Here is a 23,757-nt window from a genome sequence, read left to right as displayed (position 1 = left end):
TCTTAAAGTGGATATGACTGTTATATAAAAAACCGCAGGCCAGCGTAAAGATGGGTCGCACTTTTCTCCCACTCCTCACGATAGAACGAGGCACACAGCAGGGATGCCCTTTGTCACCAATTCTCTTCGCCCTGGCCATGGAGCCGCTGGCATGTAGGCTGTGCCAATGTGTGTCAGAGTGGGGCATACACGTAGACCGCCGGTGGCACATAGTGTCACTATATGCGGACGACGCGCTGATCTATCTACTGGTCAGAACGAAGTGCTGCAGGAGTTAATAGACTTACTGAATGAACACGCAAAGGTCTCTGGACTACGAGATAACTGGTCCAAGTACGTAGTATTCCCAATTAAACTAATGTCTCCAGACCAAAGGCATAATGCACCGCATACGCCACTAGATTGGGCGTTGACACCTTTAAGTATCTGGGGGTCCAAGTCTATCACTCAAGTGCAGACACGGACTCACAGCTACAAACGTTCAAGGAACTAGTGACTAATTATGAGATGCCACAGGGCTCGTTCATGCTACATGCATTACTTACATGCCAATTCCTACAGACATGGGATAATGACCGCACTGAGCCCCTCACGTCTCATCTCATGCAAACATTACTGACTCACGGGTGGGGTAGACACCAAATAACAGCAATATATAACTCTTCCAGGCTAGATGACTCACCCTCACTAATGACACTGCATGCGTACTGGGACACTGAATTGACCACCACCATTACCGACAAACAATGGGCGCGGTGCGTCAACCACCCTAAAATCATATCGACAAATGCCAGGTTGAAGTATACCCAATTTAATTATCTGCATCACACTTACCTGGCGCCTCATAGATTAGCCCAAATTTACCCAACTACCAATGATATATGTCCCAGGTGCCGGGACCCGGAGGCAAAATTCATGCACATGGTATGGACATGTACATGTATTCAGACATACTGGACTGAAATTGCTTTAATACTCACGAAAGCAGCAGATGTTCAGGTGGTGGCTCAACTCACTCATTTCCTGCTGGAAATCACAAAATGCAGTGCCTCCCGCAAATGTCTCAATAAATTTCTAGACCTGGCCCTGGGCCTTGCCAAACGCAAAATAGCCATGACATGGAAAGCGCAACTAGGACCCAGCACACATACAGTTAAATGGTTAAATTGGCTTGTGTAATACTGCAAAATTCCTTATCCTATGTAATTGATTGACCGTATATAAAGTCTACTGCGAAATTGTTACATGGCCAATGCTAACAAAGTGTTAACCATCACTGTATTGGATACCCTCGACATCCCACCTAAGCCACTCATTGAAATACTTGCATATGATTATCGTCATACATATGTTATTTGTACAAATTATTAAAAACCAGTAAAGATCATTTACAAAACCACTAAATAAATTGCTGATTGAACTGCTATGAACTGCTATGGGGGTCTAAACGCAAAAGAGTGAGCTTATCGACATTGCAGAGAACGGGGCAAAACGGGGGGTTGGAGGTCCCCCATATAGAATTATATTATATGGCCTCCCAACTCCAGCATGCAATTTATTGGCTTGACGACAATGATAACTGGGAAAAAAGGTTACTTGCAGGAACATTTGAGGGTGACTTCCTAGCGGGTTACTTAATGAGGGGGTGGGGGTGCCAAGGGTCTGCCCATACATAATCCAACATGTGACACGAGTGTGGGACGCGCAGTTAAAAGGTGATATAGGCCATGCCCCGTATGCGCCAGACATGCCGCTCTGGGTGATACAACCCTATGTTAAAATAGCGGAATCCATGTCAGTCCATAACTGGAAAGAAGGCGGCTGCCTGACAATGGGAGACCTTTTCTTAAACAACCAATTCATCTCCCGCGAAAACGCGACCTGACGGGTGGGCAACCTGACGGGTTCCTCAATCCGTTCTGCAGCGTATTCACAGGGAAAGGACTTCAACTTAAGCTTCTTATTTCCGAGTGCTGGCCATTCTGTCTCAAGTACAGGATGTGTTGCTCGTGGCGTCTCAACCGGCGTCTCAAACGGATTGAGTCCGCGCCGCAGTTCCGGTGTTTCATGAAATATAATCCGACCAGAGCACACGTATGGTCAGTGTACTACTGCCACTAGCAATCCATGGTTGAACCACCCCTGGAATTACACTAGATTCTCAAGCTATGCTGAGGAACCCGTCAGGTTGCCCACCCCCCTTGTTGTCCTGAAGAAGACCCGCATGGTCAAGGCATTAAATTACCTCTGTACCCTAAGACGGGTCGAAACGTCGACACCCCCTCATAAATGAGCCTGGTACACGTCCCTCACCCAACGTGCTAAATATGAATTTGATTCTGTACATGAAATTATGACTGTATTCATTGTTACGTGACCAGGACACCTTGTACGGTGAATTGTAAACCGTGTACTTTTGTTAATTACCTTATTCTCCACTATTCTCTGAAATCTCTCACCTTACACATTCACTTCTTAGCACCCTTATCTTATGCACGTTCCCTCTGGAGCAACCATGCGCCGAATTTTTTATATAACCAAAATTGTTGTACATAAATAAATATCGTTTAATTAATCAGTGGATGTTGTATCGCTTCATGGTGAAGTATCAAAATTGAGTTTTTTGAGCTCTACGAAATGGTATTTAGCTCTTAGCTTAACAAATAATGAACTGGATTACGTGAATGACAGCATCATCCTTTGTAGTTGCCCTCCCATAGAATGCATTAGAATAGTATTTAGTACATTTCCAGTTTATAGCTTCTGTTGATGCAGTTTCTCGGCTGATGGTGTAGCTCATGTGATTTAGTAATTGCTTCCCTTTATGCAGAGTGATATTCTTTGCAGCTTCTGTCATTGTATCTGAAAGTAGTGTAACAGTATAAATATACAGGATACTTTAACATTTGTATATTTATTATTTACATTTAAAATTATGCAATCACTTCTATTTCGTATACTTACATGTATGTTGTGTATAAATGCCTCTCGCGATTTTGTAGCTTTCCTGTTTGGGGTGTTCTTATGTGGAGCCGGTTGTTTCTTTTCTGTTGGATCAAAAAAACTCACAAGTTTCACTTTAAATGTTATTTTGTTGTTAGTTTGTAGATGTTGAGGTCATTAGGTATTAATTTATGTATACTTACTTTCTTATATCTCTTTGATGGCTTTTGATAGTTGTTATTTTCAGGCAGTTTATCGCCATTTCTTGTCATGGGTTTTTCTTTTAGGAAGTCTATGAAAATATGATAGAAGTTGGATAGTATTTTATAAATAATTTGTTATTTAACGAGTTTAAGTTTAATAACAATTACTTTTTTGTGTAAATATAAGTTTAACTTACTTGGTTAGGTAGTTGTTGAAATGTATATATTTTTTCTGTCGTGGTTTGGAGAGAAAATCCAACAGAGTTTCCTTATCTTGCAGTGTTTGTCGTTCTTGAAGCAGACCTAATGTGCCTTTTATATTGTTGATTTAATTGTGTGTTTGATTTCATTGGTTAAAGTTGTTTATAGTTTATTTCATTGGTTGGTTTAGTTTTAGTTAGATTTTTAAAAATTAATTTTGTCATTCTGTGGTAAACGATAATCTAGGTATTATTTTGATGTATATTATCTGCTTTGCTACTATTTAATATAAGTTTGTTTACATATATATGGTCCAGTAGAAGGCTGTGAAGCCGAAACGCATAGGCCGTCCTATTTTCATCTGTGATGCACTGTGGTGTGTGCTAAAATAAAATAACCCTGTTATTAATTTACTCTGAAGTGGTGCCATGTTCTCTCATTGTTTTGTAATATATATGTACATGGTCTAGTTGAAGGTATAGCGACGAAACGGGTAGACCGCCCTTATCTCTGCACAAATGGTGAATAAATAAATATCAAAAAAGAAATACTACTGCCCAGACCTGGATTTCTTCATGGTGCCGTGGTTGCCTTGCTGTGAAAGGTGAAAGAATTTGGTGAATCTTGAAGATAGATATATATAAAAAACATTTTTGTTTTCTTTTAAGTAATTGTTTTACGTTTAAAGTGTTTTTCAAAAATATATATTTGTGAATTTTAAAATGTTTTCATGAGATTATTAGTATTGATATTGAGTGTATCGATATTATTTACATATTAGATTTTTATTTTACAGGTATCAATATTACTGTATCCGATATTTTTGTTTTTGATACAGTTAAAACTTGATATTTTTAACAACAATATTTTTGTTCTTGATATTTGTGGTTTTACTAGTTAAGTATTGGAAGTTGATATTTTTGTGGTCAATATTTAATTTCTGATATTTTTGTGGTTCGAAATTGTATGGATCAATATTATGTCAGTGATCCTGTTTTATCACAGCGGTTAAAACATAGATGGTACTGTAAACGTCGTGTGGATATGGACCAAGTGTAGAAATGGGTGCAGGATGTGCAACAGAAAAGTAAACAGTTATGCAATAAAGGTGGCTTAGTTCACTAAGGGTGACATGGCTCAGATAAGGTTGTTGAGTTTTGTGTCTAAGGGGCTTATTACAAGTCTTGTGGTCCATGGACTGCCAGACTCGCAGAGGTGAGGTGGTGCAGTCTTCAACCACTCTATTATGACCAGGGCAGTCAGGTCACCCTGGGATCAGAGATCTCTGGTGATGGCGCGGCAGTCTTGTGGTTGCAATATGCTCAGCGGCTGCGGCCCCACCAAGCATATTACAAGTTCCCTCACCGCCACACTTTTCATAGTGGTGCGACTGCCATGAAAAGTGTGGCTGTGAGGAAACAAAGGTGCCTCATGCCATGTAGATGCACACAGGGGCACACAACAGGTGTCCCCCTGTGTGCATGCACCCCAGTACCTGCATGGCATGGACTGCAGCAGTCCATGGTGTGCTGGTACTGTTTATGGCGTTCCCATTGCGGTGCCTATTTCATAGGCACCGCCCTGGGAATGCCAAAGAACCGCCCGACAGACCAGTAGAAAACTCCTAATTTGCCGGGCAGTTCCTACATGGGTTTGGCGGTGCGGGGCGGTCCCACACTGCCAAACCCATAATAAGACCTTAAGCCTAAATCATGTTGCAGTTATCTGAGGTCATGGAAGTGTAGAAGTTCAGCATGGCGAAGGAGGATGGAAGGTGTAGGAATCGGTGGTAAGTATCTCGGTGGAATGGTAGAAGGACTTAGACTTAGGAAGTTCAAGTAGATGGGTGTCCTGATTTCAGTTGTAGAAGGTGGTATGTAGAATACTGTTTTTAATGTTTTTGCTGTCTCCTGTGAGGTATATCCTCTCCCCTACATTTTTGTTTTCGAAGTGAAAAGAGGTGGATGGGATGTAAGGCAAGTGGCATCAATAAGTGTGGCTTCTAGGGTAAAATGCTTTTCAATGACATGGTGTATGCCATCCAGGTAGAAAAGATTTTTAGTCTTGAGTACCATCTGTGTATTTTTCTGTCTATCTCTTTTGGGTGTGTGTTAGTGTAAGTAACATCGAGGATGTGTCCTGTACTTACTACCATCTTGTTAACATTTTTAATTGGTGTTATGTGGAACGCGGGATGGATTGTTAGTGTTTGAAAGCCTAGGGCCAGATGCACCAGGCATTTTTCTCCTCGCAAACGGGCCGATTCACAGAATTGGCACGTTTGCGATCGAAAAAAATGCTTTTGCGATGCATCCAACCCAATTTTGCGATTCGGTAAGCTGTTACCGAATCGCAAAATGGGTTTGCGAATCCTAACAGCATGCATAATTGTTTTGTGACCGTGAATGTGGTCACAAAACATTTGCATATTACCACCTACTTGAAGTAGGTGGTAAGACATTCGCAAATGGGAGGGGGTCCCCAAGGGACCCATTCCCCTTTGTGAATGTTTGTAAAAGCATTTCTAAGAGCAGGCAGTCACGGACCACTGCCTGCTCTTAAAATATGAAAAGAAAGCTTTTCATTTTTCTTTTTGTAAAGCATCTCATTTTCCTTTAAGGAAAACAGACTGCTTTACATAAAAAAAATGATTGCTTTATTTAAAAGCAATCACATACATGGTGGTCTGCTGATTTCAGCAGGCCATCATCCCTGTGATTTTTGGGATTCCTAGGGGGTTGCAAATTGCAACCCACCTTATTAACATACATGAGGTAGGTAATTTGCGACCCCTTAGGAATCGCAAAAAGTGCACTGCACACTTTCATGCATGCAGTTTTGCGATTCCCTAATTGCAAATCACAAAGATTTGCAATTTGGGAATCGCAAAAAAAATGTTGATACATTTTGCCCTTCGTGCTTAGTATGATGGTTTTACGTGCATGAGTGGGACAGGAGCATTCTGGCGCTCTCCATGCAACAAAGAGTAAACCTTTCTAGCACTATGTTGTTCTTACACAGAGATTATATGCACAGGCTGTCATGGGTTGGATTCAAAGTGTCCATAGGGTCTGCAGCTCCTATGCGGGCTTTCCTTGGAGTTTGGTTTGTCAATACTGTGTGGCTGAAAACAAATGTATCAATTTAGAAGTGGGCTGACATACTGGGAGATCAGACAACAATATAATGATGGGTAGAAAATGCTTCAGTTAATGTGAACCACTGATAATTATTCTGAGCACAGTCCATGTCGTTATGGCATTACAGGCAGTGAGCAGCAATATGCTGATCCATGTTTGTCTCACTCCAAAAGGGACAGTTCTGCTCAAACTCCTGGGTGGCATCCCATAGAAAGAGGACCACAAGCACCCCCAGGCATTTTTTTAGTACAGTTGGACCTCATCTGTGAAGTGCAGTCTGAATCTTTTGGGACTGCAAGCTTGGAGACTAAGTCTGAGCCTATCCTTCTCACTTTGAAAGATGCACTTTTCTTTGGTTAAGATTTAATTAAGGCATTTCCATCCTTCACTTATTATTTATCTACAGGTAAGTCAGAATGGTTCTCAACAGGCCTGGCCAGAAGAGCTTTGGGAATCAATGACAGATGAATCCCTGTGTTACAGTCCATCACATGTCAGGTTTTCATGGTACATGCCAGATATTTTGATTCGGTGGACTGCTTTATTTATGCATAGACCAGTCTTCCTTTTAGACCTGATTACATTTTTTTGATTTAGGATGTTAGCCCTCCTAAGAGCATGACAACACAGCAATGGTAGCTTGTTTAGGGGTTTAGGCAATGCGTGTCACCCCCTTGGTTCTGCTCTCTTCTTGAGGTCTTCTCACTTGCCGCTCACTAACCCTAATCCTCTGATTTACTATTTTTTCTGCAGCAGAGGATGCTGAATACATGACCATGAACTGCATCTCCTCTTCAGGAGGAAACGGATGCCATCGGGACCTTGGGATCTGCACTGCGCGCAAAGGTGAGGCTCATTAGAATTTTCCCTACATTCAAGGATAAGGCTCACTGGGACGCCAGGGCACATGCTACATGCAGAGGCGAGTCCTTCCCATCAGATTATAATCATGATATATTTTCTCTTTTAGGTATCCCCCAAATATATTCTAATTTATTAAGATATATGTTTCAAATGTAAGTGCACATTTATGAATATCATTATTCATTGCAACATGATTATTCAGCTTGCTTCCATATACATGTTTTCTGTACATTTAGAACTGCTTTTCCAGTGATTGCTTTCAAATAAATTGGTATCTCAACTATTTGTTCTTAAACAATAGGCAAAGTTTCGCAAAATGCAAGTAAGTGAAGCGCTGGAAAGGTTTTGCTATTAATTATTTTGAAGATGTTTAACAATGCTCAGACAATACTTAAAGTAGAACAGAGTGTTAAGAGAAAGAGAGGAACTTAATTCCAAAGATTCGAGACTGAGGGTCATAGAGAGCTGTAATCACCTCTTCTAGCAGAAGGCTAAAAGCAAGGTACATCCAGCCTCCCGGGCAAGGCTCAGCCAGCCTTCTCTGAGTTTATTTGTCAACTTGCAAATGTGGAGGGGGACAGCAGCTGCTGTTTCTTTCCTGAACATTGGTTCTGTTGTTCAGAAAAGGTATGCAGGTGTGAGCCAGCTAAGAAACTGAAAGTAGGCCTCTTTTGGTGCTACGTTTAGCTTAATTAGCCAGATGAAAGGAAGGGTTGGGGATATTGATGTAAAGAAGCTTCATAATACCATCATGAAGTTACAGTACTTTCCATAATTCTTCTGTCTGACAAGTATCATTGTCATTATCTTGTTTATTTTTATAATAGTTACTATTTATATTGTGTGCACTCGAATTGGATTCTGATTTTAATAAATGTTAAACATGTATTCCAAATTTTCTACTGTTGTATGCCCATTCATGGAGAAAGAGGATTTGGGTTCTACTAACTATCCTTCTGAAACTTCTCAGGGTTGATTATTACCTAGAACACACCTCACTCAAGTAATGCTCAGTGGGTTGCAGGGTGGATGCAGTCCACTGGGTTTTCTGTCTCAAGCTGGCATATTGACTAAGTCCTTGGTGTCACTGGGTCTAGAAAACCCATTTCAGGGCTGTGTTCTCGAAAGAAATCCAGAAAACGTGTCAGTCTTATGCCCCAGGAGTCCTTGACTTTATCGGTGGAGCTGGCAACAGGCGGTATGGGGGTTCTGGGGCTGTGTTACCTCTGATGAGTCTGACACTGCAGGCCATACTTAAGTTAGGTGCTGTATCTGATGGTGACAGTGCAGGACAAGCCTTAAGGGGAGATGTCTGATAATAAACAATGCAGACTATGACATACAGGACTGTTCCTGCCCATTGGGAATTCAACCCTGAAACTTCCCTTAGTTACCTGGCTTCACTGATTTTGAGCTTGGAAAAATGAGAAGTGAAGTAAGCGGTTCCTAAACTTGTCTATTAAGGGCTTAATCTGGTCTACTGAAATTGGCGTCTTGTCTGGTGAAAGGGAATAGGTGAGATCAGGCTCTTCCATAGGGTTGATTGTAAGCAAAGACCATGTACTATGTAAGAAGATAAGAGACTTATTAGTGAATTAACCATCATTTATGTATTTAATGATAATATGTAAATTGTCTGAAAATGTGAACAAACATTCAAAATAGTAATTTGATCCTCGTCAATGAATGAAGGAACATGCCCTCTGGTGAAACAAATTACATTCAAGTTTCTGGCTCCGGGTACACACTAAACAACCCCTCTTCAAAGCTGAGAAGTCAATAGGCAGTTAATCACCATCCTAGACCTGTGGCTTTGTTGTCAAGACAGGAAACGGAAGGAAATAATAGGAAATTATCCAGAAATAAGGAGGGGCAGAAAGGTACAGCTGAAATCTAATAGATGAGAGGCAGCAATTTTCAGGTACTGTTTAGCTTTAGACACGTCTCAAGACATGATAGGTAGACATATAATCAAGCATCTTTCCACAGTTCTGTCAAAACTCTGTCAAAGCAAAAAAAGTTGGTTATAAGACTGTGCCATTAATAAGGCTCCATAGCATTATGGTAGATGTGGTCCATGTGTGCATTTCAATTGTCATTTAAAAAATGTAATGCAGTTCACTTTTCATTGAGCCATCTCCCGAAATCATGATGTTTCACTTCCATTGAAGGTCTTCGGAGGATCTTCGCCTTTATAGATGTTGCTGATTTTCAACTCAATTGATCAGCTGAAATGATAAAACGTACCGCTGCAAGAGGTGAACCTTCATGCATACCACTCCCCCAGAAGTCAAAAGTTTCAAAGTCACAAACAAATTTATCAGCACACAATAGTAGGTGTGTGCCGTCAATATGCCCATACACCATTATGTTAGCTGTAGTCTTTGTCTTTGTCAGTTCATAATTTCAATCTTCATTTAAGCATTTCAATACAGTTCGCTTTTCATTGAGGCATTTCCTGAAAGCGTGATGTTTTGCTTTAATTTAAGATCTGCAGAGGAGCCTAGGCCTGTTAGGTGAGGCTGACATTGAATAGAGCAGACTAATTGCTTCTTCTAGCAAGACAGCATGCCCGTGTTCCAGTAGACTTGCAATTGGCATCCCGAAGCTCGCCGTATGCTGTTTTTGGAAGGTCAGCACTCTAAAGGAGGTAGTTAATGGACCTCAATGCATAGTGATTTATTTCTCTACTGCAAAGACTTTAGTCACCAGGGTCAGTCCAGACACATACATGAGACCCCTGCTTATGGACACAGAGCAGGTTGAGCAAAAAAAAAAACAATGTCTTCATAATTATGGAAAGGAAACATCTACCCTTACTGTGATGTTGTGGCCACAGTGGCAGAGCCTCGATGACCTGTTTCTGTCACTCCCATCATGACCCCCGAGATGTAATGCCTCTCCTTTTCTATTCTCTTCCTGCAGGATGTATCTCCCAAATCTATTCAGAGAAGGAGAACTTTCAGGGAATTCCAGCTCCCAGATGCCGACTTCCACTGCAGTTGCCCCATCCGGAGGTAAGGAATGTTGAGGTTTTAGGGAACTCTTGTGCAAACAATTCTTGCCTATGACACGTCATTACAGTCTGGTCTTTCTATCATTTATATTTTCATTAATTTGTTTGATTTATTTAATTTTCCAAGAAGAAAATGTACCAAAAAGGTGCACCGATGAGATAATATAACAGCTCTAAACGTAAATCCTAAATAGCTAAGAATTGCAAATCAAAACCAGTAATAAGCAAGTAAGACAAGTGAAACAGAGCTATACAACGAGGGAAAGTAATGAAAGATAATCAATTAATGTATAAATGGCTTCAAAGTACAACTTTAGGCTTGCCCTTTGTGCAGGCATTGTGATGTTGCGAGTTTTTTTTTGCCAGTCTGATGACCGACCAAGACACTGGGAGAAATTTACCAGTTATGCTTAGTTATCTCAAGTAACTATAACTCATGACCTAAGGTAAATATAAATCACTCCCCCTCCATACACAGTTTTCTCATCAATAATTTCACTGCAAATGTTTTAGTGATATTATCAATGATGTCATAGAAGATGTTATGAGTGATGTAATATTGAATTACCATACATAAGTCCAACCCCCTGCCGCACACAGGGGGGTTGCCCCACACTGTGCAGGTCCTTCGTCCGTGCATGGTGGTGGGCTAGCCACAGGGCCTGGCCTGGGGCCAGGCCCTGCTGTCACCCCATGCAAGCAGCCATAGCCACACTACGCACAGCCTTTGGCTGTGCATGGTGGGCGGGGTTGGCCACAAGGCCTGGCATGTGGCCAACCCCCTATAGACAGCCAACCCCACGCCGCACATGACCTTCAGCCATGTGTGGCAGGTATGGCCACAAGGCCTGGTCCTGAGGACACTATTTTTGTTTGTTTTTTATTTTAAAAGTTTTATATAGCGCTATCTTGACCCATAGGTATCAGAGCACTTTACATACACACTGTAAAAACAGAAGGAAATTGCTTTACATAGTAGGAAGGCAGTATGGACGCAAAACAGAGATAAAAGAGTACAACATGAAAAACAGGTAAACAGTGCAGGGGAGGGAGAGAAAACAAACGAAGGTGGCCAACACAGTCCAGTCACCAACTATCCTTGAATGTCAAGAGAGAGAGGAGTCAGCACGGATAATGAAGTCTAGGGTTAGTTGACGTTGGTCAGGAAAGTATTTGCTAAGGAGATGGAGTTTCAGGTCCCTTTTGAAACAGGAGAAGGAGGGGTTGCATCTGAGGACTCTAAGGAGAGCGTTCCACATCCTGGGAGCGTTGCCAGAAAACGATTGATACTGGGTGTTTTTCTTTTTCAGTTTTGGAGGGATAAGAAGGAGTGAGTTGGAGCTTCTCAGAGTTCTGGATTGACCTGCTCTTACCAGTTTGTTGTTCAGGTAGTTTGGGGCCGGAGAGTGAAGGGTTTTGTGTGTGATGCAGGCCAGCTTGTAAATACACCTCCCTTCCATGGGGAGCCAGTTGAGGGAATTGAGAACTGGAGTGATGTGTTCAATTTTTTTTACTCCAGATATGATATCCCATGGGCCTTTATTTTAAAGGGGAGGGGGGCTGCGGGACCCCCTTCTCAAGCCATTATAGGCCCTGGGGAGCAAAAAATGGAGAGAGGGGCCACGCAGCCCCTCTCCCTGAGTCTCTGTTGGCCTTGGGGACCTCAGGGTCTTTTTTATTTATTAAAGGGAACAGAAGCTGCATGGCCTCCCTCCCTGAGTCTTGTTCGGCCCTTGGGGCTCCATCCCCCAGGACTAATCCTTGAAATAAAGGAGAGGAGGCCACATGGGCACCCTCCCAAGCCTTGTTAAGCCCTGAGGACCCCATCCCCGAGGGCCTTTCCTTAGAATGAAAAGGAGGGGAGCAGCGCAGCCCACCTCCCCGAGCCTTGCTAGGCCCTAGGGACCCATCTCTATGGCCACTCTTTATAAAGGGGAGCATGGCTGCACAGCCCCACTCCTTGAGACGTTATTGACCCAGGGGACCCCATCCTCCGGGGCCTGTATCAATAAAGGTGGGTAAGCTGATAACCACCCAGGCCACCAACCATACATTCTTTAGGGACCGCAGGAGAAGCCCCATGGCCCATGCGGCCCCAGCTGGCTCCCTGCATGCAACAAGTGTCAGCATTGCTCCTGCCCGGAGGGAGCAGCTACTAATGCTATTCCCTCCGGCAAGGAAACAGATCAAACGTTTGCTCCCAGCCAACAGCAGCATTTTCAAAGCTCTCACCACCGGTGCGGGTAGGGAAACTGCTGTTTACTGGGGGTGGGCTCCCCGGGTCACAAAATGTGAGCCGGCCACAGGGGATGATGTTCCCAGAACCATTAATGACTCACGTAGTGAGGCCACGTGGCCCCCTCCCTTTAAATAAGCTTAGCAGCCCCAGGGCCTTTAGAGGCTCGGGTAAGGGGGCCCGCGGATCTACTGCCCTATAAAAACACATTGGGCCTCGGGGAATGGGATCCCTGGCACGTAAGCTGCTCAGGGAGGGGGTCCGCACAAACCCCACCCTCTAAAAACAAATGTCTGGCCCTGGGGGTTGGGCTTCCCGGGGGTGCAAAAAATTCCAGGGGATGGGGGCCACATGACCGCCTCCCCCTTACAAGTACATCAGGCCCCGGGGGTGGTGTCCCCGGGACCGAAAGCTGCCAGGGAAGCTACTTGACCCCTTCCTCTTTTCAAATACATCGGACCCTGGGTCATGGGATCCCCAGGGCCAAAAATTACCTGGGGTGGGTGCCACGCACACCCACCTCCCCCCAAAAAATACAAAAAACATCATCCCCCAGGGCCCTGGCCCATTCCAGGATTTTTTTCTTCATAAACAAGCGCAGAAGTCTGTGCGTTTTTTTTTATTGTGCTGCGAATTTGTGGCAACATTTAAAAAAAATGTTTTTGCCGCCAGGTGGGGCCTTTAGAGGACCCCCACCTCCAGGCCTAGGGAGTCAGTCCTGAGTCCTCAGATGGCTGCCACCACTCCCTGGTTGAGGTGGTGGCAGCCAATCAGATCTCAGCGTGAGATATTCCAGGACCAATAGAGGCTCCCTGTCTCTGGCTATACAAAGTTTCTAAGCATTAATTGCTCAAAAACTACTGAACGGATTTACATCAAATCATAAGAAGCACTATTTCAGGACCAAGATCTAGCTTTCAGCCAAACTTGTTGTAAATCCATTCAGCAGTTTAGGCTGCAGCTTTGTATTAAGGTCCTATGGAAAAATGAACGGGTAAAACCTGTTTTGAGACCCCCCTTTTTTCTTGCCCCCCACTTGATGGATTAGCCCTAAAGTTTCTAAGTATAAACTAGTCAAAAAGTAGCACTTTTTCAAATGTTTCGTGGAAATTCGTCAAATGACGCCAAAGTTATTGGCAACATAAAAATGCATTTCTTATGGAAACACAATACTAACTATAACTACCCAGTGACAACTGCCACTGGGAAATAAATATACATACTAGAGAGAGAGAGGGAGAGAGAGAGAGAGAGAGAGAGAGAGAGAGAGAGAGAGAGAGAGAGAGAGAGAGAGAGAGATACATACACACACATTATATGTGCAGAGGCTCAAGGGAGTGTGGGGAGGGGTTATGATTCACTAGAGGCAAAGCATTGAGGAGGTCATGCCTCCCCTCCCCACCTTCAGGAGTGATAATATATTGATGCCATGGCAGTGGAAATGTATGAAGCCCAAAAAAACATGTAATTTGGAGAAAGTATAGCAATAAAGATGGCTTCCGTCATGTATTACTACACTGAAAAGGCCAAATCCTATTCTTTTGCTCCTGTCGTTCTGCATCATCTGGACCAACATCATCCTCTAGAACTGCTTCACATTATGAGTCTGTGCAAGGAGATTGTGCTCTGAGTCTGCTTAAATTCCTGTGTTTGCAACTAATGCACATTAAAGAAAAGCATGCCATAGACCATCCATGCAGTGTAATGTGCTATTTCTTACCATTTCTGAGAGTGGAGAGGGGCAGCATGACCCACTCGAAGCTTTGCTTCACCTGAGCCATGGCACCTCCTCACACTCAACAGCGATATAAATAGGATATTACACTCTGCATGTATAATATGTATACACATTCCTATCTCTCTCTATCTTAATCCAGTAATACTTTATTGGTATGGCTTCAGAGTTTACAAGGTGCCAATATCTGCAGTTTCACAGTTACTATAGGCTTTTTGTAAATCTCTGCTGGTGTGTAAGGCTGCAAAGATGTGAGTGCCAATTCTCGGTTTCTCCCAGGAGAGTGCAGATCTGTTGCTCGTCTTTGAGTTGGAACATCTATTGATCCTGCGGGGGATTCCCCTATATTTAGGGCGATGCATAAGTAACCATATCCAATGTTCTCACAGACCCCTGTTGCACTGTTGGCCACTCTACTTTCTTGGTCTGTCATGACCATCCACTTTCAATTTCCAGCTTGTATCCACTGATTTATTCCTTTAGATTAAACCTCAACATATATTCTGCTAGGTTTTTGTTTCCGTTTTTTTAATTTATAACCCTACATTTTGCTTTTGTGCTTATATCTGAATTCCCGGTAGGTTGAATAGTTTTGTCTAGCTCAGGAGTGTCCAGCGCAGGTCAAGGATGTCCAAATCCCATTGCTGACTTGTTTTCAGATAAGCACGGGCGACACATTAATTTACAATGAATCTGATTGAACTCGTTTCAATAATCGGTGATTGTAGTGAAAATATAGCACAGATCCAACCTCCATGAACCGAAGATGAAAATCGCTTTTCTATCTTCTTTTGGTAACATTTCCTGTTGGCTTATTTATTTTTTCTTGTTTTTCTGTCTGATGCGAATGTTTCTCATAAGTGATGACCGTCTTCAATTGGCAAGCCTTTCTTGTTGCATTTTATAGGGTTTTCAACTTGAGTTATTAGTTCCAGATTTTCCATGTGTCTGAATTGTTTTGGCTGGCTCTTCTGCGTCAAGTAGTGGAAGGTTTGCTAGTGTTCTGCTTGACCAACATTCTTGTAGGCTTTGTGTACTTGTTTACAGAACAGTAAATGAATGTCTACTTCTGTTGGGTTAGTGTCCATCTTGTTGTAATTTCGAGGAGAGACAGTGTTTTGATGCCATATAGGAGCATTAGTCTCTTCATGCTGCTTGTCAACTGTAAATTATCTTCAAAAGCAAGAGTACAACCCACTTGAAAATAAACAAGAAGGTATGCACTCTAAACAAGACCTACAGGCTGTTCTGATGAAAGGAGATTACCTTGAAACACTGGTGCCAATAAATAGTCTAGGAGATGTTTATAATCATTGGAATGAAATGTGAAAAGGTGGACTTCAAAAACCAGAATGCACTGTGGCTGCAGAGGTGACACAAACTTGTCCAATCATGTGAGACACGTCTGCATCGTGGGGTATTGCCACAAACCCATTCTTCATACTGGATGTGCCTTTTGCAGACGTCATTCAGCAAGCAGAGGCCAAAGAGGCAGCTGCCTTCGAAAGAAGAGGACTGTGTAATCACACTTATGAAGACTGGCTTTAGACCGTAAAACTCTGATTTTGGAGCGTGAAACTCTCTACACTTCACAGAGAGTCTGCATCGTTTGGGACAAAACTCTCTTTCTTTTACAGAAGTAGTTAAATCTATTTTTATCCCTCGACCCCATAAAAATTCCCAGATGCTGACAGAAGTATATGGGAGAGTGAGATAATTTTCCTGATTTAATAGCAACTGTTTTGATGATTTCTAATTGTGGCTGGTATGGCAGGAGTGACTCTTAACTAGGGTGACATTTAACTTTTCACTCTCTTTCCCTGCTTCCTTTATCATGGCTTTTGTTCTTTCTCTCTGACTATTCTCCACTCCTTTCATCTCTCAATCCATCCTATTAGTCTATCCATCTGTCCATGTTGTCTGTTTATTGCTCATATTTAGGGCTCACCTGCGACTACTCTATGCTATTCCACTGTATGCCACTCCACTCCATACCACTCTACGCCACTTTAGTGCATGCCACTCTACAGCATTCCACTCTACGTCACTCCACTGCATGCCACTCTATGCCAATCCACTCTACATCACTCCATTCCATGCCACTCTGCGCCACCACACTCTACTCCACTCTATTCTAGGCCACTCCACTCTGTTCTACGCCACACCACTCTACTACGCCACTCCAATTTAAGCCACTCTACTCTACGCCACTCCACTCTATGCCCCTCCACTCTTTGCCACTTCACACCACTGTACCCCACTCCACGTCACTCTACACCACTGCACTCCATGCCACTCTACACCACTCCACACCACACCCCTCCACTCTATGCCACTCATCTATGATCCCCACCACTCTACCGTGCCACTCCACTGTACGCCACTGTAAGCCACTCCACTTCAGGCCACTCTGTGGCACTCCACTCTCGGCCACTCTACTCTATGCCACTCCACTCTGCTCTATGCCACATGACTGTACTATGCCACTCCACTCTACATCACTCTACTGTGCGCCGCTCAACTTGATGCGACTCCACCCTACTCTACACCACTCCATGCCAAACAATGCCACTTCTCTCCACGACATTCTATGCCACACCATGCCGCTCTACTCTACGCCACTCTTCTCTATGCCACTCCACTGTACTCCACTTCACTCTATGCCACTCTACTCTGTCACTCTATTCAACTCTACTCCGCTCCACACAACTCCATGCCACTCTACACCACTCCACTCTATGCTACTCTATGCCACACCATGTCACTCTATGCCCCTCTACTCCACTCCATGCTACTGTACTCTATGCCACTCCATGGCAATTTCTTCAACTCTGCGCCACTCTACACCCCACTTTATGGCACTCTTATCTGCTCTACCCCACTCCACTCTACGCCCCTCCCCTCCACTTTATTCCACTCTATTGTACACCACTCTATTCTACGACAGTCCACTCTATGCCACTGCACTCTGCGCCACTCCACTCTACAGCACTCCGCTTTACTCTAAACCACTGCACTCTACACCACTTGATGTAATTCCACTTTACAACACTTTACTCTAAGGCAACTCCACACCACTCCACTCTATCCTACCCTACAGTACGCCTCTCTACGCAACTTCATTATACTCTATGCCATCCACTCTACACCACTCCATTCTTCACCAATCTACTCCACTCAACATTACTCTACCCCACTCCACTCTATGCCGCTCCACTCTGTGCGACTCTACTCAATCCATACCCCTCCATTTTACGTCTGTCACTATACTATACGCTACTTCACTCCATGCCACTCTACTCCGCACCACTCTACGCCACTCCATTCCACTTTACCCCACTCCACTCAACCGCATGCTACTCTGCGCCACTGCACTTCACTCTATCCCACTCCACTCCACGCCACTCTACTCTACGTCACTCCACTCCATGCCACTCTATACCGCTCAACTCTACCCCACTCCTCGCAACTCTTCGTCACTCCACTTTACGCCACTCTATTCTACTCTGCTCTGCACCACTCTCTTTGACGCCACTCTACTCTACATCACATCACTAACTTTTAGCCATGCTGATGTAGAACATGGCGAAAAGACATTGGCAAAACCAATAGCTCTTGCATAGGGGAGACCTATTGGGTTTGCCAATGCTTGTTCCTTCTGTCCCTCATTCACTCCATCAGTTAATATATTGAGTCCTTTATTCATTCTTTCTTCCCTCTTTCTGTACCGTCTTCCTTCTTGCTCTTTCATTCACCCTCTTTCTCTTATGGCTTTCTTTTTTCTCTCATGCCTTTTGTCCTGCCTTCAAATCGCCCTTGACCATCATCCGTTTTTGCATTCTGTCCTACTTTTTTCTTCTCCATCGCCCCCTCTTTTCTCTCTCTCTCTTAGTTAATTTGAAATTATAACAGTTTGCTTTCATCATTATTAAGTTGACTAATGTTGCGAACATTTTATACGCTCCATACATTTAGGCAAGCGAAATACACACAGTATTAGTAAGGGCTGTGTCACAATACAATGCAGCTTGCTGAGTTTGTTATACTTGCCATGATCAATGATGCTTCTTCGGATTTCTGGATATCTGATAGCACGTGTTGGTGTCTGGGTGTTTGATGGTGTCTGTTTGCATTTGGGAGGATGAGAGTATTTTTGTGTATCTCGGGGACTTGTCAGCTTTGTTATACGAGACTGCACAGGAGGAAGCCATGTATATGACTATGGAGAAAGCAGTGCTTTAGGTGACCTGAGAGGGCTTTATGTGATTGGGTCAAGCAGAACGGTACATGATTGTTTGCAGTACAGTGCTGTACGCCTGCACAAGGCAGCACTGTATGTGAATGTGGGAAGGCAGGGCTACATGTTACAGCATGAGATAGCGTTGGGCTGGTCTATGCAGGATGTAGTGCCAAGAAACCCATACAGAGAGTGCACATTCAAAATGCAGTCAGTCAGACATATGTGAATGTTCAAAGCTGGTCCTCCAAAATGTAACCATCTTGCAGACTGTATCTTCTTCTGGAAGTGCAAAGGGCCCTTTGTTTATTTTTATTTTTACTTATGACATGATGCGTGTTATTGTGTGACCAAACATAATACAAATCTGTTGACTTTGAATGGTGCATGTTTTTGTGTTCACGTTGATCCCTGCACGATAATGTACAAAAGTGTTTTCCTAAAAACCCATTAAGACAAAACCTCACCTGCCTGATACAGTTCACTTCACCTCACATGGCTGTGCAGAATACTTCTAGCTAGCAGTCTATCCAATTGGAAAGTGGGTGATGCACCTGTACAGAGAGTTATCTGCCTATCGCCTGGGCCACTGGAATTATGCTGCAGTAGAGGACCAAATTATGCGACAGGGTTGACTAAATTATGCGGCAAGAAAAGGCAAATTATGCAGCATAATGCGGCACATTTTGTGATAGTATTTCTTCATTATAATGTCATTTTAAAACCTGGTACAGTGTCCGAGTAAACAGTTCACCATAAATAGTACCAATTTAACACCCAAAAACAGAAATACGCAGCAGAAAGATGACCAGCCAACCGTTGCGAAAAACCTTCTGTTGCGCAACAACCTGAGTCACCATATGTTTTGTAAGTTTTGATCCGTTTGAGCTAGTAACAATTTTTTTGTCAAAATCTGCAGAATATGTGGCAGATGATGGAGTGCGTCGCAAATGCGGATAATCCAAAATTAGGCGAAAGTCGCTGCAGAATCACATTATTTCTGTGGCCCTGCCTATCGTTTCTTTCTATAAGGACTGGGGTGAGAAGACTTTCTATGGCAGCAAACCTTGCTGCATAATGTGTTGGGGATTCCATCCACAGATCAAAAGTTCTAACACTTCTCATTTTCTGTATTTTAGTTTGAAAGGGCAAAGCTGGGGCTCCCTATCCATCTTCAGCAACAGGAACAGGATGACTCGTACGAGGAAGCGGAGCCTGTGAGCCCCCGCGGGCACTCTAATGCAGGTAATCCTATGCGTAACCATTTGCGTAACTAGTCACCAATAAAGGCAACTGGTTGTGCACAGAATACAGGAAATTTACTGCAACCATACTCTCTTCTTATCAGTACTCACATCACAGGTATACTTTCTCATCACTAAATGGACACTTGCAATTGTTCGTATTCCTGTTGCAAATACAGACAGGTTTTCCCATCACCAAACCCAACACAGACAACTTTCCGTATTACTGAAACCAAAACAGACACATCTTACCATTACAAACTCATGCAAAGTTAAGCATTCTTAGGCCTAATCATAACACAATCCTTCTTGCGCTAACCCATAACTAAACTAACAAGGGTAGCACTTCTAAACCCTAAACCCATCACAGGTAGCTCTTCCCATCAAAAAACATACATAGGTAACACTTCCCAAACCGAACCTCAACACAGGCAACGCTGCCTATCAATAAAATGAACACAGCTCACTCTTGTCATCCCTAAACTCAACACAGGCAGCACTGCCTATCAATAAACCTAACACAGTTCACTCTTGTAAACCCTAACCTCAACATAGGCAGTGCTGCCTATCAACAAACCTAACACGGTTCACTCTTGTCAACCCTAACCTCAACACAGGCAACGCTGCCTATCAATAAAACGAACACAGTTCACTCTTGTCATCTCTAACCTCAACACAGGCAGCACTGCCTATCAACAAACCCAACACAGTTCACTCTTGTCAACCCTAACCTCAACATAGGCAGCACTACCTATCATTAAACCTCACACAGTTCATCCTTGTCAACCCTCACCTCAACACAGGCAGCACTACCCATCAATAAACCTAACACAGTTCCCTTTTAGCAACCCTAATCTCAACACAGGCAGCACTACCTATCAATAAACCTAACAAAGCTCACTCTTAGCGACCTTAATTTCAACACAGGCAGCACTACCTATCAATAAACCTAACACAGTTCTCTCTTAGCAACCCTAACCTCAACACAGGCAGAACTGCCTATCAACAAACCTAACACAGTACACTCTTGGCAACCCTAACCTCAACACAGGCAGAACTGCCTATCAATAAACCTAACACAGTTCACTCTAGTCAACCCTAACCTCAACACAGGCAGAACTGCCTATCAACAAACCTAACACAGTACACTCTTGGCAACCCTAACCTCAACACAGGCAGAACTGCCTATCAACAAACCTAACACAGTACACTCTTGGCAACCCTAACCTCAACACAGGCAGAACTGCCTATCAATAAACCTAACACAGTTCACTCTAGTCAACCCTAACCTCAACACAGGCAGCACTGCCTATCAACAAACCTAACACAGTACACTCGTGGCAACCCTAACCTCAACACAGGCAGAACTGCCTATCAATAAACCTAACATAGTACACTCTTGACAACCCTAACCTCAACAAAGGCGGCACTGCCTATCAGCAAACCTAACACAGTACATTCTTGACAACCCGAACCTCAACACAGGCAGCACTGCCTATCAACAAACCTAACACAGTTCACTCTTGTCAACCCTAACCTCAACCAACCCAGAATATGTATTTTTAGCGCCACACACCCAATACTTGTCATTTCCTACATCCCTAAATCCAACATAAAAATCCATTCCCATCACTGAATCTAACATTGTTCGCTCTTCTCAGTCCTGCCCTCAACACAGGCACCTCCGCCCACCACATGCATGGCTTATGGTTTATTTCGGTGTACTTGCCCCAACAGGTAGTGCTGACACGGACAGCAGTCACTATGAGTCCTATGGGGAGGAGGATGATTGCGTGAAGGACCGGGCTCACTATATCCAGTGGTCGGCGAGCGCTGGCGTGAGCGATGGCCCAACCCGAGCCGAGTCCCAGATATGTGGCTTCCTCTGGAGGAAGAAATGGCTCGGGCAGTGGGCCAAGCAGCTTTTCATTATTCGAGAACATCTACTGCTGGTAAGGCTGCAGGGAGCCTGTGGTGCCATCACAATATAACTATGTACTTTAAAAATTAAAACCAGCTAAGGCAATGTATGGTGTAAGGAACTACTGAATGTCAGCTTCCTATGCTTAAAAAGTACATCACTAGACCAGAGTGTGCACTGCTAAGACCTCTTTTGCTTGGGGGTAGGTGTCCCCAGTGGAAAGTAGAGGACTTTCAATAAAACTCTGAAAACAAAACTAGTTTCATCCTAAAAGGCAATCTCAGAGGACTAGGGGGGTTATTCCACTTAATGCACTGCTAGATGTGTCTCCAGAGATCACACATGTAGCTTATGACCAGTGAATTTTAAAAGAATCAAGAGCGAAATTACCATATCATGCAAATATGAGGCTTTTGCAACCCATTCCATTTGGGATGAGGGTTAAAGTCCTGTCGCCGATCCAGTTCACGTCGATCTACATGGAGCGCTGTAGGAAAACAATGATGCCATGTTCTTCTAGTTACTGCTGCATTTTTGTACTTGACTTCCAAGTTTAATTTATTAGGGACATAAGTTACATACTCTGGGGCAGATTTATGAGGTTTTGCCGTAGGGAAGCGCAGCAGGCCTTCCTGCTGCGCTTCCCTACGGCAAAAGAAAATGGCAGGGATGCGCCGGATCTATAAAATGCAGCGCATTCCTGTCCTTTTCCCCTGCGCCGGCGCACAATGGGCTGCCTGCGCCAACGCAGGCACCTCTGCACCATGGTGCAAGGGTGCCTGCGTTGCGGGGATGAATATTTTTGTACAGGAAGGGAAACCTTTCTGTACAAAAATAATCACAAGAGGTTTTTCTTCTTTGTATGGGTGCTGCAGAATGCAGCACACCCTAGAAAAAGGAAAAACGAGGAGAAATAAAGATATTTCTCCCCGTTGCGCCTCCCTTACGCCTCCCCTGGGGAGGCGAAAGCTTTTGGCGCTGCCTCAGATTTACGATTTCTCGTAAATCTGGGGCAGTGTTAAAAGGCCATGGATGTTGCTGGGAACGCCCCCAGCAACACCCATTGCACGCCCCTTTAACGCAGAACACTGCGTTAAAGGAACTGATATTTATGAGGCAGCATTAAGCCAAAAAAAGTGTCTCAGTGCTGCCTGATAAATATCACGCAGGCTTCTGCGCCACGGAACGTCAAAAAAAGTGATGTTCCGATGGCGCAACGGGCCTCATAAATGAGGCCCTATATCTTAAAACAAACTATCAAATCTACTTCATCTGGTGTGAATCAGAGCATCCTTGGCCCTCATGTTAGATTTCCTTTATGCCTCAGAGCCGTGTATCTAGCCATTGGGCCTGCAAAGCTGAGAAAATGCTCAGGGGTCTCTCTAAAACCTCCAAGGCCAAAGTGTGGCTCCTTCAGAGCTGCCAGAGACTCAGCAGGCTGCATTATATGCATGGGATCCACGCTTTCCTCTAAGAAGTCAAAGACAAGCACAACTGAAACTATATTTTACAATTATCTAGCACTAGCACAGGTCATTCTGGGTGCAAGACAGTTATAGTGATAATTAGGACATATTGCCACAAGTGAATATTGAAAATGTAAATGCTTTAAGAGTTTGATTTAATGTTCCTTGGCAGGGCGCCGAGCTGACTAGGGCCGTGTTCTGTGGAATTCCAAAAAGCATTGCTTTTTATGCAATGTTTCACTCCCAAAACATTAGAATTGTCTTTGCAGCCTCCCTCGTTAGACCTCAAACCGCAAGAGGAGGATTGTTTTACTTGCATGAGCAATGAAGAATTGTGATACATGGACATTACACATGAATAAAACATAATTGCAGGATTTCGCGTGATATTGTTTAATGTGAACCATGGTAAAACCATTAATAAGGTCAACTTATCTGTTGTATGTCCAGGCAAGTCAAAGTCATCATGAACCAACAGAAAACGTTCAGAGTATGATTTCATTAATACATGACCGTGTCAGGGAGCAAAGATCACAGCTTTTTGGTCAACC

The 23,757-nt window shown here is 43.6% G+C and overlaps 1 protein-coding gene across 1 annotated transcript in view; it reads left to right on the top strand.

Annotated features, from left to right (window-relative positions):
- The window catches only part of LOC146785126 (actin filament-associated protein 1-like 2), a 231,520-nt gene that overhangs the window by 115,603 nt on the left and 92,160 nt on the right, over positions 1-23,757 (top strand). The window contains exons 3-6 of the mRNA XM_085633831.1: positions 7,241-7,333; positions 10,277-10,368; positions 19,715-19,820; positions 21,557-21,771. Coding sequence (XP_085489957.1) covers positions 7,241-7,333; positions 10,277-10,368; positions 19,715-19,820; positions 21,557-21,771 — 506 coding nt within the window. The remainder of the gene's footprint in view (positions 1-7,240; positions 7,334-10,276; positions 10,369-19,714; positions 19,821-21,556; positions 21,772-23,757) is intronic.

The sequence above is a fragment of the Triturus cristatus genome, chromosome 11 (assembly GCF_964204655.1).
Source record: "Triturus cristatus chromosome 11, aTriCri1.1, whole genome shotgun sequence".
Classification (NCBI taxonomy): Eukaryota; Metazoa; Chordata; class Amphibia; order Caudata; family Salamandridae; genus Triturus; species Triturus cristatus.
The sequence above is the reverse complement of the archived record's forward strand: the minus strand, read 5'-3'. Positions and strand labels throughout refer to the sequence as shown.